The 17,257-nt window shown below is 42.6% G+C and overlaps 1 protein-coding gene across 13 annotated transcripts in view; it reads right to left on the reverse strand.

The window, feature by feature from the left end:
• Positions 1-17,257, reverse strand: part of BPIFC (BPI fold containing family C) — a 59,384-nt gene that overhangs the window by 23,915 nt on the left and 18,212 nt on the right. For 8 of the 13 annotated variants that reach the window (XR_014233025.1, XM_082348943.1, XM_082348940.1 and 5 more), the window contains 6 exons: positions 16,922-17,045; positions 15,349-15,469; positions 4,898-5,026; positions 3,624-3,779; positions 3,434-3,497; positions 1,180-1,240 (listed from right to left, as the gene is read on the reverse strand). Coding sequence is in view for 12 of the 13 variants with exons in the window: in XM_082348943.1 (XP_082205069.1) it covers positions 1,180-1,240; positions 3,434-3,497; positions 3,624-3,779; positions 4,898-5,026; positions 15,349-15,469; positions 16,922-17,045 (655 nt within the window). In the remaining variant the exon portion in view is untranslated. Of the gene's footprint in view, positions 1-1,179; positions 1,241-3,433; positions 3,498-3,623; positions 3,780-4,897; positions 5,027-6,677; positions 7,158-7,182; positions 7,962-15,348; positions 15,470-16,921; positions 17,072-17,144; positions 17,221-17,257 lie in introns of those variants that run through there. The other 5 variants (XM_082348934.1, XM_082348939.1, XM_082348942.1 and 2 more) reach the window with 5 other exon arrangements.

Consider the following 17,257-nt stretch of genomic DNA (forward strand, 5'->3'; position numbering starts at 1 on the left):
GGGCACGCTCCCGCATGGGCCTTGGAGCTTGCAGTTCCCTCTGCCTGGAATGTTCTTCATCCAGGTCTAGGAGCGGCTCATTCCCTACTTCATTCAGGTCTTTACTCTAATGCCAGCTGCTCAGTGGTGCCTTTCCTGGCCATGCTATTTTAAACAAAAACCCCTCGTCAGCTCCTTCCCTGCTTTATTTTTCTTCTTACCACTTATCGCAACAATACCATAGATTTTACTTATTATCTTGCTGGCTGGCTGTCTCCTCTCACTAGCCCCATGAGGGCAGGGATTTCTGTCTCACAGGCTTACTGCTGCATCCCCAGCGCCAAGAACAGCACCCAGCCTATTACAGGGGCTCAGCATACCATGGCGGGGGGCGGTAAGTGGATGGAGTGCAAAGAGAGATCCGTCCAAAGTGTCATGTGAGCATTGAGGAGGTGGGACTTTGGGGTGTGGGCTGTCAGGTAGGATTTCTTGGGAGAAACTATGCCTGAGCTGAGGCTTCAGAGATAAAGAGGAGTGAACAGGACAAGGGATGGCTGCGGGGTAGGGAACAGAAGGGGCTGTATCCCTCGGGGCTTAGCACAGTGCTGGCAAAGAAATAGGTGCTCTGTAAATATCTCTTAAGTGAATAGATGGATGGAGGGGAGGAAGAGAAAGCTCTTCTAGGCAGAGAGGACAGCATGACTGGAGGCAAGGTGCGAGGCGGTAGAAGCAGTTTGATTGCTGGAGCAGATAAAGGTGCAAGATGAAGCCCAGAGAGGTGAGAGGGAGCCAGAGCACAGCAGGTGGGTCTTGTGGTCCATGTTAAGGTATTTGGACTTGATCCTGAAGGCAGCTACAGGAGCCACTGAAGGGGTTAGAACCAGGGGATAACTGGTCAGGATGAGCATTCATCATTCTGAAGAGGACGGATTTAGCGCCAGAGCTGGGATTCAGGCTCACGAGAGTTTAATTCTTTGCCTTGCATCTAGTTTCCTGAAGTCACCCCCACCTGCAGTGAAGCTGGTTAGCAGCAGAAAAGAACGGGCCCTGCACACGGGCAGGTCCTCCCATGCACCTTCCTGCGGTGCTAGTTTGCAGAGGGGAAAGCAGATGGGAGAGCTGGAGCAAAGCACACCTGGAGAGCACCTGCGTGTGAAGGTGGGAGGAGAAACACCCAGAAGAGACGGTTCTGGGACTCACCCTTCAGCATGCTGAGGTTGGCATTCAGTGCCTCCACCTCACTTGTGATAATGGGACAGAGCTGGCCATAAAAGGAATAAAAAAAAAAATGCAGGTTATCACATTGTACTGGAAACCACTGTTTAAGGGCCTAGACCCCAACAAAGGCCTTCCAGTGAGGAGACATTCTCCCTTTGGACTTTCCCTTAAATTAGTTGATGCCTATGGGCCTCAAGGTCCGTATGTATGGGTGGCATGCCATTGAATGCTGGCTCAACTTCACAGCAACCGGGACCGCACCCACTCAGCCCCATAAAAGAACAAGCCCTTGGCTTTCATCTCTGCAGCGTGACAGGGCACGCGCCCCAGTCCATGTTAGTGCTACGACACCTGGGGAACCTGCTACCTGCACGGCTGAGCCTCTCCTGACTGCAGGGATACCCCTGCCTGCCACCTCTGCCGTCAGCGTGCCAGGCCCTGCCAGGGAGAGTTAGAGCAGGGCCTTTATTTCCTTGCTGGGCTGCTTGGAGAGCCCATTAGATCAGACATCTGTTTAGATCAGAACCCCTTTTGGAATTAGAAAATCAATTTTGAATCAGACCCAAGCACATCTGTAGGAAGCAGGAAGAGTATCAAGATCGATGCCGTGTGCCCGGTGTGTGCTAAGCACTCAGTGTGGTGGTTACTAGCAGAGGCTCAGGAGCCTGGCTGCCTGGGGTTGAACGCCTTGGCAAGTTACTTGTACTCTCTGGCCTCAGTTTCCTCATCTGCAACATGGGGATGATAGCTGTATCTACTGCGTCAGGCTACTGTGAGTAGAAATTGAGGCAATCCACGTAAGATTGCCCAGCTCATAGTAAGTGTTCAGTAAATGTTAGCTGTTGCCAACCTCATTTCATCCTCACTACAGTCCTGAGAGGCAGGCACTACTGGCCCCTATTTACAGATGGAAAACAGAAGCTTGGAGAGGGTAAGCGAGTTGCCAGGAGTTAAATCAGTAGGATTTGAAATCTGGCCTGACATGGCTAGACAGCTGTGGTCTGAGCACCGTTGGCCTTTTCTAGTGGCACAGAGGGAACCCTAGAAGCAAAGTATCTATGATCTCTAAGTCATATACAAGCTCCAGGCAAACTTAACTATTGGCTTCTTGTCGGAGGCCAAAGGACCATGCCTTGTTTTGAACAAAGGAATGATCAAGTGTGGGGTCCCTGAAGGCAACAGCACTATTTCCCAGGCACTCTTTAATATGCACATTCACTGGTACTCAGCACCTTTCAGGTAAGGACGGGGAAAGGCTGCGAAGCTTCAGTGTCCCCTGACCAGCCGGACAACCTTGTTAGACAAGCTGCTTAATGTCTCTGTGTGTTGATTTCCTCACTGACATTCATTATGCACCTACTGCCTTCCAAGTGCTGAACTGAACACAAGGGGGTTGGAGACAGCCAGACACCATCCTTGCCCCGCTTTTCCAGAAAGGAATCTCCCTTCTTTTCCTGTCCTCCTCACCTCTCTCCTTGTCTCCCCAGAAATGTGGGTAAAGCATTCAGGGAAGATATTGTCAGGAATGGAAACAGGGCACATTGCCAATTCCATCTTTCCCTTCCTCGGACACTGACTTCTGGCATCAAGATACTTGGATGCCATCTTAACTTATACTGTTTCACTTGGCTGGGAATATTCTTCTTTCTTCTTTCTCGTTCCTTACTTATTCAATTCCTACCTATATTTGAAGGCTCAGTTCAAGTCCTGCACGCTCCAAAAATATCTCCCAGGATACTCCTAGGCTCTATTTACTTAATTTTTCCAGTTCTCTGAACCCCCTCAGTCCAACCTAATGACCACATAAGTACGTACGAAATTCAAATACTTATTCAGTTGCCGTTTCACAAGTCTGAGTTGGTTTTTCCTAAACAGATAAGTTTATTACTTTTCCATATCCTCAACAGACTCTAGCTTAGAGTGCTGGGCATGTAGTAGGTACACAATAAACGAACTCTTTTTGATTGTTTGCCCACCCTGGGGCGAGGACTTGAGGGAGGGAATGTTGTATTATTTATCTCTGCATCCCTAGCATCTACCATTATGTTTGGCACATAGTAGGCACTTGAGAAACTATTATTAAGTTGCAAAGGATAATGTGTGTGAAAGTGCCTTGGATGGTGCTTAGCACACTGTAGGTGCTCAGGAAAGTTTTATTGACTAAAAGTTAATCAAAGCTTGGCAGAACTGCTGCTGATGGCATGTTACTATGGCTGTATAACCTCTAAAGACTTACCATTTTATTTAAGTTCTTTAAAATGGGTTTCTCCATGGGCTCAGCAAAGGAGTTATATAGGACACTAGGAAAAAAAAGATTAAAAAAGGGCTTACACAGGATCATATCTGCCAGTTCATAACTGCCCCTAGGTGCCACGTGAGAATCCAGTTCCAGACTGTCCACTGCCCACCAGAGCGCTCTTGCTCACCTGAGCTCTCCAGAAAATGAGACGTCACTGTGGCTCACTTGGGCACAGCAGTTTTGGAGCTTCAGGATTGGGTGACCAAAGTCATTCCAGGCCAGGACAACTATACCGGTGAAGTAGACCCCAGAGAGAAACAAGTCAGCTCCTCCTGTGTCTTGGCTGTTGAGAGAAAAAGTGCAAGGTTACCCAAGCCTGGGCAGGGGTGGAGATGGATCTTGTTTCTCTGATTAACCATAGAATCTAAGCCCCAGGGGGGCAGGAACTTCATCACCTCTGGATTCCTGGCACCTACAACAGGTAGGGGTGAATATTTACTGAACAAATGAAGTAACAAATATGTGAATGGTGACAGCTCTAGGAACCTTGCATTTATTTCATCTTGAGTGCGCTGGCCCCCATAGTGGTTGAGCATATATTAGGCACCATTCATATACGATGCTTGTTTGGAGGAAGAACATAGGGGTCAAGGTGGCCACACCTTATTCAGGGGGGGCATAGATGGGGAGGTGACACTTAGATGTCATCTGTGAGCTCCTTGAGGGAGTGGTGCTATTCATCTCCATGCCCCAGGATTTAGCTCGTGGCCTGACACAGAATAAGCACTCAATCTATGGTTGATGAGTCAGCAAAGAAATGAATAATACATGAATCTATGTTTCTTACGGGGGAACATATTATATCCCTACCGTCTACGAGACTGGAGTTCTTGAGACAGGGATGAATGGTACTCAGTACCATTTATAAATGGATACAGTCAGTAGGTACTCAATAAATGGATATTGAATGACCAAATGGATGAATGAATGTGTCATCCTGGGGCATCAACCAACTAAACACTGCACCCACACAGTGACTTATACATAGTAGGTGGTTTGTAACCGTACCATGAATTTGATCCTTTCTTTTTATCTTTTTTTCTGGCCGCAGCCCACGGCATGTGGGATCTTAGTTCTCTGACCAGGGATCAAACCTGCGCCCCCTGCAGTGGAAGCGGGGAGTCTTAACTGCTGGACTGCCAGGGAAGTCCCAGGAAATCTTAAATGACATGTTGATCAGTGGCTCTGCCTTTAAGGGAAGGATGCTTTTCCGCCCCCTCCTCCCTGCCCTCAGTAGAGATACTCTGATTTAAATCTCTCCTGGAAAAATGTTCTTGAGAAAGATGGTTAATGGCTGAGGGAAAGAAGCCTAATGTCAAACACATTGGCAGCTTTATCTACTTTTGATTTTTTGCTCCGTTTCCCCCAGAACAGCAGTAGACTTTTCAGTGGAATACTCACAAAAGTGGAGACTTGATTTCCCAGTCTGTGCTGATGTTGGCAGTGCCGTGGTTGATCAGGGCCCTGATTCCCACCCCAGGCACAAAGGCTAGTGAAGTATTTGGAAGTGAAAAGGCATTGATTTTTATGCTGTAAAACAGGAAACAGAGGAGTTAGAGCAACTCAGCCAGCACATCTCTAAGTAAGGCAAAATCGGAAATGCAGTTGTAGAACTCCCAAGATGGGCAATTGTGAATTTCTATAGAGCAGGGGTCCCCAATCCCCGGGCCACGGACCGGTACCGGTACACAGCATGTTAGGAACCGGGCCGCACAGCGGGAGGTGAGCGGCAGGCAGGCGAGCGAGCGAAGCTTCATCTGCGGCTCCGCATTGCTCCCCAGGAAACGGGTCCCTTGTGACAAAAAGGTTGCGGACTGCTGCTATAGAGGAAGGACCCTTAGGTATGCAGTGCAGCCTCGGGGCACTGCCTTCTAATTCCCCTCACACCCTTGGCAGGAAGACCCTTGTATCTAGCTGAGGGGAGAAACGAGCAAATTTAGGAAAAGATTTGCAAACAATCAATCGACCTCTTTAGTTTCTTTAAAGACAAAACATCGTCATCATTATTTTTCCCTTCAGCTGTTCCAGTGTTTCTCAATGCGGGAAACATTAACATTTTGGATGGGACAACTATTTTTTTGGAGAGGACTGTTGTACAAATTGCAGGATATTTGGCATATGTACCAACTAAATGCCAATCGTGTCCCTCCCCCCACCCCGAAATCATCAGGACAATAAACAGCATGCCTTCCTCCCAAATGTCCTCTATGTGGACAGTATCTTCCCTAGTTGAGAAACTTATTTTAGAGCATTAACTCCCCCTAGGATTCTCTGAGCTGTCACACAGGTAACTAGAGGCAGTAGGTGGCATGCAACATAAATAGGTAGATGGCCACGTGCATTATGTTAAGTTATTATTATGACCATCTATTGAGCAATTACTACCCGCTAGACACTGGGGTAAGCACTTCACATGTGTTACCTCATTTTAACCCTCACCATAATCCTATGAGGCTGCTGCTGATTTTGCAATCTGCAGCTCAGAGATGAGAAGATTAGAAACTTGGCTGAAGTCATAGATAAGTGGTAGAACCAGACCTGGAAGCCTCCTCAATCTGTCTTCAGGCTTCTTAACCAGGAGGCTATGGTGCTTCATGCATCGTGCAAAGGGCACTCAGCTTGGAGCCAAGTTTTGCGCTAGCTGTACAACCTTGGGCAAGGCACTTAACCTCTTTCAGTCAGTCACTCAAAAGAAGTGTGACTCATGGGAAGGTTGAGAAGACAAAATGAAGCCATCTGTGTATAACTGTTGCATGGGAGAAAGCATTGTTATGAACTAAGATTAGGGAAAATTTTAAAATGTGACAGCCAATAAGAAACGATTATTTGTTATTTCCTCTTTTCTGCATCCTTTCCTACCTATTCTCTGTCAAATATCCTGAGTATCACTGTGAAAAGAGGATGGTAGAGATTAATGTATCTTGGAAATATTTTCATTTTGATACGTATAGGTCTAACTCATTCTTTGTAATTGCTGCAGAGTAATCTAAGCTATGGATTTAAAAAAATCATTGCTTTGTGGGTAGACATCTAGGTTGTTTCCAGTATTTCTGCATTATAAACAGTGCCACAGTGAACATCCTCATATATGCTGTTTGTGTAGCTGTTTCTCTAGAGAGGGTGCTGAGAAGTGGAATTGCTGGGTCAAAAAGCATGCCTAAAAAAAATCCTTAAAAATCACCTCCAACAGTCCTGGAGGAGGAACCAAGATGGCGGAGTAGAAGGACGTGCTCTCACTCCCTCTTGCGAGAACACCAGAATCACAACTAGCTGCTGGACAATCATCGACAGGAAGATACTGGAACTCACCAAAAAAGATACCCCACATCGAAAGACAAAGGAGAAGCCACAATGAGACGGTAGGAGGGGCGCAATCAGAGTAAAATCAAATCCCATAACTGGTGGGTGGGTGACTCACAGACTGGCAAACACTTATACCACAGAAGTCCGCCCACTAGAGTGAAGGTTCTGAGCCCCACGTCAGGCTTCCCAACCTGGGGGTCCGGCAACGGGAGGAGGAATTCATAGAGAATCAGACTTTGAAGCCCAGTGGGAATTGACTGCAGGACTTTGACAGGACTGGGGGAAACAGAGACCCCACTCTTGGAGGGTGCACACAAAATAGTGTGCGCATCGGGACCCAGGGGAAGGAGCAGTGACCCTGGGGGAGACTGAACCAGACTTACCTGTTAGTGTTGGAAGATCTCCGGCAGAGGCGGGGTGTGGCTCTGTTTCACCGTGGGGACAAGGACATTGGCAGCAGAAGGTCTGGGAAGTACTCCTTGGTGTGAGCCCTCCCAGAGTCTGTCATTAGCCCCACCAAAGAGCCCAGGTAGGCTCCAGTGTTGGGTTGCCTCAGGCCAAACAACCAACAGGGAGGGAACCCAGCCCCACCCATCAACAGTCAAGTGGATTAAAGTTTTACTGAGCTCTGACCACCACAACAACAGTCAGCTCTACCCCCCACCAGAGCCTCCCATCAAGCCTCTTAGATAGCCTCAACCACCAGAGGGCAGACAGCAGAAGCAAGAAAAACTATAACCCTGCAGCCTGTGGAACAAAAACCACATTCACAGAAAGAGAGACAAGATGAAAAGGCAGAGGGCTACATACCAGATGAAGGAACAAGATAAAACCCCAGAAAAACAACTAAAGGAAGTGGAGATAGGCAACCTTCCAGAAAAAGAATTCAGAATAATGATAGTGAAGATGATCCAGGACCTCGGAATAAGAATGGAGGCAAAGGTCGAGAAGATGCAAGACATGTTTAACAAAGACCTAGAAGAATTAAAGAACAAACAAACAGAGATGAACAATACAATAACTGAAATGAAAACTACACTAGAAGGAATCAATAGCAGAATAACTGAGGCAGAAGAACGGATAAGTGACCTGGAAGACAGAATGGTGGAATTCACTGCTGTGGAGCAGACTAAAGAAAAAAGAATGAAAAGAAATGAAGACAGCCTAAGAGACCTCTGGGACAACATTAAACACAACAACATTCACATTATAGGGGTCCCAGAAGGAGAAGAGAGAGACAAAGGACCAGAGAAAATATTTGAAGAGATTATAGTCGAAAACTTCCCTAACATGGGAAAGGAAATAGCCACCCAAGTCCAGGAAGCACAGCAAGTCCCATACAGGATAAACCCAAGGAGAAACACACTGAGACACATAGTAATCAAATTGGCAAAAATTAAAGACAAAGACAAATTATTGAAAGCAGCAAGGGAAAAATGATGAATAACATACAAGGGAACTCCCATAAGGTTAACAGCTGATTTCTCAGCAGAAACTCTACAAGCCAGAAGGGAGTGGCATGATATACTTAAAGTGATGAAAGGGAAGAACCTACAACCAAGATTACTCTACCCAGCAAGGATCTCATTCAGATTTGATGGAGAAATCAAAAGCTTTACAGACAAGCAAAAGCTAAGAGAATTCAGCACCACCAAACCAGCTCTACAACAAATGCTAAAGGAACTTCTCTAAGTGGGAAACACAAGAGAAGAAAAGGACCTACAAAAACAAACCCAAAACAATTAAGAAAATGGTCATAGGAACACACATATTGATAATTACCTTAAACGTGAATGGATTAAATGCTCCAACCAAAAGACACAGGCTTGCTGAATGGATACAAAGACAAGACCCATATATATGCTGTTTACAAGAGACCCACTTCAGACCTAGGGACACATACAGACTGAAAGTGAGGGGATGGAAAAAGATATTCCATGCAAATGGAAATCAAAAGAAAGCTGGAGTAGCTATACTCATATCAGATAAAATAGACTTTAAAATAAAGAATGTTACAAGAGACAAGGAAGGACACTACATAATGATCAAGGGATCAATCCAAGAAGAAGATATAACAATTATAAATATATATGCACCCAACATAGGAGCACCTCAGTACATAAGGCAACTCCTAACAGCTATAAAAGAGGAAATTGACAGTAACACAATCATAGTGGGGGACTTTAACACCTCACTTACACCAATGGACAGATCATCCAAAATGAAAATAAATAAGGAAACAGAAGCTTTAAATGACACAGTAGACCAGATAGATTTAATTGATATTTATAGGACATTCCATCCAAAAACAGCAGATTACACTTTCTTCTCAAGTGCGCACGGAACATTCTCCAGGATAGATCACATCTTGGGTCACAAATCAAGCCTCAGTAAATTTAAGAAAATTGAAATCATATCAAGCACCACAATGCTGACCACAATGCTATGAGATCAGAAATCAATTACAGGGAAAAAAACGTAAAAAACACAAACACATGGAGGCTAAACAATACGGTACTAAATGACCAAGAGATCACTGAAGAAATCAAAGAGGAAATCAAAAAATATCTAGAGACAAATGACAATGAAAACACGATGATCCAAAACCTATGGGATGCAGCAAAAGCAGTTCTAAGAGGGACATTTATAGCTATACAAGCCTACCTAAAGAAACAAGAAAAATCTCAAGTAAACAATCTAACCTTACACCTAAAGAAACTAGAGAAAGAAGAACAAACAAAACCCAAAGTTAGCAGAAGGAAAGAAATCATAAAGATCAGAGAGGAAATAAATGAAATAGAAACAAAGAAAACAATAGCAAAGATCAATAAAACTAAAAGCTGGTTCTTTGAGAAGATAAACAAAATTGATAAGCCATTAGCCAGACTCATCAAGAAAAAGAGGGAGAGGACTCAAATCAATAAAATTAGAAATGGAAAAGGAGAAGTTACAACAGACACTGCAGAAATACAAGGCATCCTAAGAGACTACTACAAGCAACTCTATGCCAATAAAATGGACAACCTGGAAGAAATGGACAAATTCTTAGAAAGGCATAACCTTCCAAGACTGAACCAGGAAGAAACAGAAAATATGAACAGACCAATCACAAGTCATGAAATTGAAACTGTGATTAAAAAATCTTCCAACAAACAAAAGTCCAGGACCAGATGGCTTCACAGGTGAATTCTATCAAACATTTAGAGAAGAGCTAACACCCATCCTTCTCAAACTCTTCCAAAAAATTGCAGAGGAAAGAACACTCCCAAACTCATCCTATGAGGCCACCATCACCCTGATACCAAAACCAGACAAAGGTACTACAAAAAAAGAAAATTACAGACCAATATCACTGATGAATATAGATGCAAAAATCCTCAACAAAATACTGGCAAACAGAATCCAACAACACATTAAAAGGATCATACACCACGATCAAGTGGGATTTATCCCAGGGATGCAAGGATTCTTCAATATACGCAAATCAATCAATGTGATACACCATATTAACAAATGGAAGAATAAAAACCATATGATCATCTCAATAGATGCAGACAAAGCTTTTGATAAAATTCAACACCGATTTATGATAAAAACTCTCCAGAAAGTGGGCATAGAGGGAACCTACCTCAACATAATAAAGGCCATATACGACAAACCCACAGCAAACATCATTCTCAATGGTGAAAACCTGGAAGCATTTCCTCTAAGATCAGGAACGAGACAAGGATGTCCACTCTCACCACTATTATTCAACATAGTTTTGGAAGTCCTAGCCACGGCAATCAGAGAAGAAAAAGAAATAAAAGGAATACAAATTGGAAAAGAAGAAGTAAAACTGTCACTGTTTGCAGATGACATGATACTATACATAGAGAATCCTAAAAATGCCACCAGAAAACTACTAGAGCTAATCAATGAATTTGGTAAAGTTGCAGGATACAAAATTAATGCACAGAAATCTCTTGTATTCCTATACACCAATGATGAAAAATCTGAAAGAGAAATTATGGAAACACTCCCATTTACCATTGCAACAAAAAGAATAAAATATCTAGGAATAAACCTACCTAGGGAGACAAAAGACCTGTATGCAGAAAACTATAAGACACTGATGAAAGAAATTAAAGATGATACCAACAAGTGGAGAGATATACCATGTTCTTGGATTGGAAGAATCAATATTGTGAAAATGACTATACTACCCAAAGCAATCTACAGATTCAATGCAATCCCTATCAAATTACCAATGGCATTTTTTACAGAACTAGAACAAATCATCTTAAAATCTGTATGGAGACACAAAAGACCCCGAACAGCCAAAGCAGTCTTGAGGGAAAAAAACGGAGCTGGAGGAATCAGACTCCCTGACTTCAGACTATACTACAAAGCTACAGTCATCAAGACAATATGGTACTGGCACAAAAACAGAAACATAGATCAATGGAACAAGATAGAAAGCCCAGAGATAAACCCACGCACCTATGGTCAACTAATCTATGACAAAGGAGGCAAAGATATACAATGGAGAAAAGACAGTCTCTTCAATAAGTGGTGCTGGGAAAACTGGACAGCTACATGTAAAAGAATGAAATTAGAACACTCCCTAACACCATACACAAAAATAAACTCAAAATGGATTAGAGACCTAAATGTAAGACCGGACACTATAAAACTCTTAGAGGAAAACATAGGAAGAACACTCTTTGACATCAATCACTGCAAGATCTTTTTTGATCCACCTCCTAGAGTAATGGAAATAAAAACAAAAATAAACAAATGGGACCTGATGAAACTTCAAAGCTTTTGCACAGCAAAGGATACCATTAACAAGATGAAAAGATACCCTCAGAATGGGAGAAAATATTTGCAAATGAATCAACAGACAAAGGATTAATCTCCAAAATATATAAACAGCTCATGCAGCTCAATATTAAAGAAAAAAACAACCCAATCCAAAAATGGGCAGAAGACCTAAATAGACATTTCTCCAAAGAAGACATACAGATGGCCAAGAAGCACATGAAAAGATGCTCAACATCACTAATTATTAGAGAAATGCAAATCAAAACTACGATGAGGTATCACCTCACACCAGTTAGAATGGGCATCATCAGAAAATCTACAAACAACAAATGCTGGAGAGGGTGTGGAGAAAAGGGAACCCTCTTGCACTGTTGGTGGGAATGTAAATTGATACAGCAACTATGGAGAACAGTATGGAGGTTCCTTCAAAAACTAAAAATAGATTTACCATATGATCCAGCAATCCCACTACTGGGCGTATACCCAGGGAAAACCATAATTCAAAAAGACACATGCACCCCAATGTTCATTGCAGCACTATTTACAATAGCCAAGTCATGGAAGCAACCTAAATGCCCATCGACAGATGAATGGTTAAAGAAGATATGGTACATATATACAATGGAATATTACTCAGCCATAAAAAGGAACGAAATTGAGTCATTTGCTGAGACGTGGATAGATCTAGAGACTGTCATACAGAGTGAAGTAAGTCAGAAAGAGAAAAACAAATATCGTATACTAACACATGTATGTGGAACCTAGAAAAATGGTACAGATGAGCTGGTTTCCAGGGCAGAAGTTGAGACACAGATGTAGAGAACAGACATATGGACACCAAGGGGGGAAAACTGCGGTGGGGTGGGGATGGTGGTGTGCTGAATTGGGTGGGTGGGATTGACATGTATACACTGATGTGTATGAAATTGATGACTAATATGAACCTGCAGTATAAAAAAAAACAAACAACCAAAAAAAAAAATCACCTCCTAAAATAGCACTGTGTAATAGAAATATAATGTGATCCATATATGTAATTTAACTATCTAATCACATTAAAAATGGGAAATATTATAATTTGAACATGTAATCAATATAAAAATTATTAATGAGATATTTTATTTTCCTTTTTCAAAAATAAACCTTCAAAATACAGTATGTGTTTTATATTCATGATGTACCTCAATCTAGATATTGCATTTTCATCAGAAATTCTTGACCTGTATTTAGAGTTGATAAAATTTTCAATTGAAAGAGTAAACTTACATACTCAAATTGCTCCAGACTTAAAAGTTCTCCAGTAACTGAATCATGTGAGTTTTTAAATTAAAATTGAAATTAAAAAAATTAAAAATCCAGTACTCAGTTGCACTAATCATACCTCAAGTGCTCAATTGTGACATGAGGCTAGCAGCTCCTGTTTGAACAGCACAGGTCTGAAATTATTGTACCAGTTTATCTGCTCACTAGCAATGCATGGGGATACCTGTTTCTCCTCATCTTTACCTTCACTTTATATTACAGGAATCACCCTGGATTTTTCTGCTGTGGCATTATCAACAGTGTAATTAAATCATTAGATTTGTAAATATATAATGTTTGTCTCTCTCACTGGACACTAAAGGCATATCTGTGTCATTCACTACACTATATCCTATGCCTAGAACAAAGCCTTAGTACACAGTAGGTGTTCAACAAATCCTTGTTGAATGGCTGACTGTATTATAATTAGAGCATCTGTCATATTAGACCATGAGGCAACCGAAGCCAGAGGCCAGAGTTAAGGATGGGGGAACAGAAAAATACAAGACAGTTGTATTCTGATGAAATTGTGGGGCTTCAATAGGATTCTTCAACTGTTTTTTTTTGGGGGGGGGTATAGTTGCTTTACAATGTAGTGTTAGTTTCTGTTGTACAATGAAGTGACTCAGCTATATGTATACATATACCCCCCGGCTTGAACCTCCCTCCCACTACCCACCCCATCTGTCTCCGCAGAGCACCGAGCTGAGCTCCCTGCGCTATACTGCAGGTTCCCACTAGCGATCTGTTTTACACGTGGCAGTGCACATATATCAACCCCAATCTCCCAATTCATCCTCCCCACTGTGTCCACACATCCGTTCCCTATGTCTGTGTCTCTATTCCTGTCCTGCAAATAGGTTCATCTGTACGATTTTTCTTCAGAGCTTATTATTCGTGAGACAAAAATGAACCCCTATTTCATCTAAGTCACTCTAATTTTCTGTTATATTCAGCTGAACATTTTTCCTAGTTCGTACCATCACCCCTACATACCCCAGGGAGCTGAAAGATCTCTGCTTTAACCTATTTCTATTCTTGTTCCAAAACACCTGATGTTTGTCAAAGATGTTTATCAGTTACACCTCAAAGGAAACTCTACAGTCGTCCGCCCTGAATCAGTTCCAGCCTAAGTGCAAGAGCAGTGTCTGTGCCAAGGAAACCTAGAAGTGCCCAAAAGTTGCCTTTGCCTCATCACCGTGCTAAGATCTCCGCCCAAAGAGGGGACTTGTACTTTGCTAGGCACAGTGAGTGCCGGGCACAAGGGACTGTGCTTGCAGCACTGTTCCTGGAAATCTCTGCCCTTTTCCCCAGTTTCTGATGATGTACTGGCCTCTTACCCCTTAAACGACTCCCACTTTCCTCCCATGGGGAGAAGGTGTCTTTAGAGCACGAGCTCCCCCTTCTCCATTCCTTGATCAACGAATAAAGTTTCTGCTCTGCTTTGCCGAATCTTGTCTCATTCATCTGGCGTGAGAAGGACCCAGTTGGGGTCCACCCAATCTGAGAGGGTGGGTAACAATATAAATATAATCTCAAAACTCTTGGCTGGGTGAAACAAGGATCTGGATCAATGTGGCAATTCCATTGTTCTTACACTGATGGTCTTATGCTATCACTAAGTATATCAACTAATCCGTGTTCAGCAGCTTCAGTTTTATCAAGTATCTTCACATTTGTTACATGATCTGCTTTTTATTGTTTACAGATTCTGACATTTGATTTTATTGCTGTAACATGGTAGAAAATATTATAGCTGCCACCAGAATTCTTCTTAGGAAGAGAAGTTTATTGGTGGGAAAATTACTTGGAAAAGTATTTAGGATGATCCTTTGGTACCCAGGAGTGGGTGGAACTGCTATGCATGAGACCAGGGGAAGAAACTGACGTTGCTCCAGAGAAGAAGAGGAGGTCTAGATAGCAAGAGGGCAGAAAGCCCTGTGCCTTGTAGTCCACTCCTATGACCTCTGAAGTCTTGACTAAACTTTACAAAATAAGACAAGATGTAGTGAGAGCAGATTTGTTTGTGAGACTGGTATTGAACTCTGCATCTAAGTTTATGGGGGCAGAGGTAGCAATGGACTGAACAAGAATTTCATTTAGAATTCTGGGGGCAAGGTGCCCACGGCCGACATCTTCACTGAATTAGAGCTCTCATTTTAGGAGTGAGGAGAGGACACTGAGTCCCTGAGCAGATTCGCCAGGTGCACAACGAGTGTGCAGCAGGGATGTGACTTGGACCCATGCGTTCTGACCCAAACACCACGTGCCAGCTCCATGACCCCTCTTTCCTGGGTGATTTACTTGATAAGCCTTTCACCAAAGGTTGGTTAACTTCTACTCCATCCTGGTGTTACACCAGGACTCACGGTGGCATATCCACAACCCTGAGATTTTAAAGATTAATTTCACTGCTAAAAATGCTCTTCTCTTTTACTTACTTTTTAAAATTGTAGTTCACATAATCAATTTTCAGAAATTCAAGAGATTCAGAACCTTTTAAATCTGGGATGTTTCTTTTCTTGACCATTTGCTCAATCATCTCCATCCCAGCTTGAATGCCTGGGAAGCAACCAAAGAAAATGTTTACTGATAACAAAGATGATGATGGCATAATATCATTAAACACACAAGTTAAATTTATTAAGTAAGCCATGCTCTTAGATTCTGAGAAAACAGGATTCTAACCAGGTGGTTATTATTGTCCCTACTTTGCAGAAGAAAACACTGGTCCTCAGAGAGGCTAGTGAAATTGTCCAAGAACCCAGAGCTAACAGCATGAGAGAATGTTAACACAGGACAGTGTTATAGGAAAAGTACAAAGTATCATCGTTATCCAATTTTACAGATGAAGAAACTGAGCCTCAAAGAGGTTAATTCTTGCCTAAGTCACACAGCTAAGAACTGGGGGAGCCAGTAGTCAAATCTGGGCAGTTTGGCTCCAGAATCTATGCCTGATGGCCAGTTCCAGAAAGTTATTCTACATTGTCCTTTTTCCCGCCTAGATTCTTTAAATTCAGGAATTTTGGACTGGAGGTCCATGGACTGTTGGGAACACTTGAACCCCCTGAAATTCTAATAAAAGATTGTGAGTGGGTCACGTGTGTGAGTATCTATCTCATTTTTTAGGGGAAAAATTTTCAGGGTTCACATTTTAATCAGATTCTCAAAGGATCCTAGCACTCCAAAAAGGTTAGCAACCACTGCTTTTGTTTAATCCTGGAATAAACCCATCTTTATATAATAGCACCACAGAACACATTTTTCTGAGCTCGTGGAGAAATAGAGCCCTCTTCCACATTAAAGAGCTTGAGAAAAGTAACTCACACAGTAACGAAGAATGATCTTTTCATTTTTACCTTCTCAAGGAGGAAGTTTTGCTTTTACCCCTTCCTTTACAGCTTAAGCTCACTTCCACTTATCCTATCCTTTTTGGAGATTAAGAAGAGCAGATTTTATCCTCTATAATACTGTGAATACTACTGTAATATGGAGATGTAAAGATAGAATGTAAAGGATGGAACGATGGAACCGAAGGCACTATCAGACAGCTTAGGTTTGAATCCCAACACTCACTTACTAGCTTGTGTGACTCTGCAAGTTACAAAATCTCTCTGTCCTTCACTTTCCTCATCTGTAACATGGGGACATTAGCACCTGTGGAGGTGTCTGTTCACATATGTGAAAATAACAGTAGGTAATAATTGCTGGGCATTTGCTATTGTGAGATTCTGTTCCAAGTACTTTATATGCTCTAAGATGTTCATTGTATATGCATGTGCGGGGGAGAGAGAGAGGGAAAATATGAATCTGTGCCTATGTTTGGATATGCCTATTGTTAAGGTGATTATTTTTTAGACAACACTTTTCCCCCAGCCATCTTAGTAGCTCTGGATCACCCCACTGTAGAGCTTGTCTCAGTCATGAGACAGACCAACCCGAGCTTCTGGATTTGGGTCACAGACTACACCTGAGGGATGAGTACAGCCTGGCTTCTGAAAGCATCCAACTCACCATAGTCCAGAGCCCTCTGAGTAGCCCTCGCCTTGATTCCAGGGTAAATGGTCTGAGCGGATGAGATGTAGAGATTCCACAGGAGGAAACATCCCCAGAGGACTTGGACCATCTTTGTACACATCTGCAATTAGTCAACATTTATAGTCCCTTTATTATTCTTAACTTTTTCATTGGCCAATTCCATCTAGCATGTCTAGGCTTTCTTATTTTCATTGCTTACTTCCAGAACTTGCTCCATCCATCCATCCATCCATCCAGTAATCATTTATTGAACACAGCGGCACGTATTCTAGGTGCTGAGGATGTAGAGATGACCTATGTGTGGCCCCTGAC

This window comes from Balaenoptera borealis (assembly GCF_965194805.1).
Source record: "Balaenoptera borealis genome assembly, chromosome: 13".
Taxonomy (NCBI): Eukaryota; Metazoa; Chordata; class Mammalia; order Artiodactyla; family Balaenopteridae; genus Balaenoptera; species Balaenoptera borealis.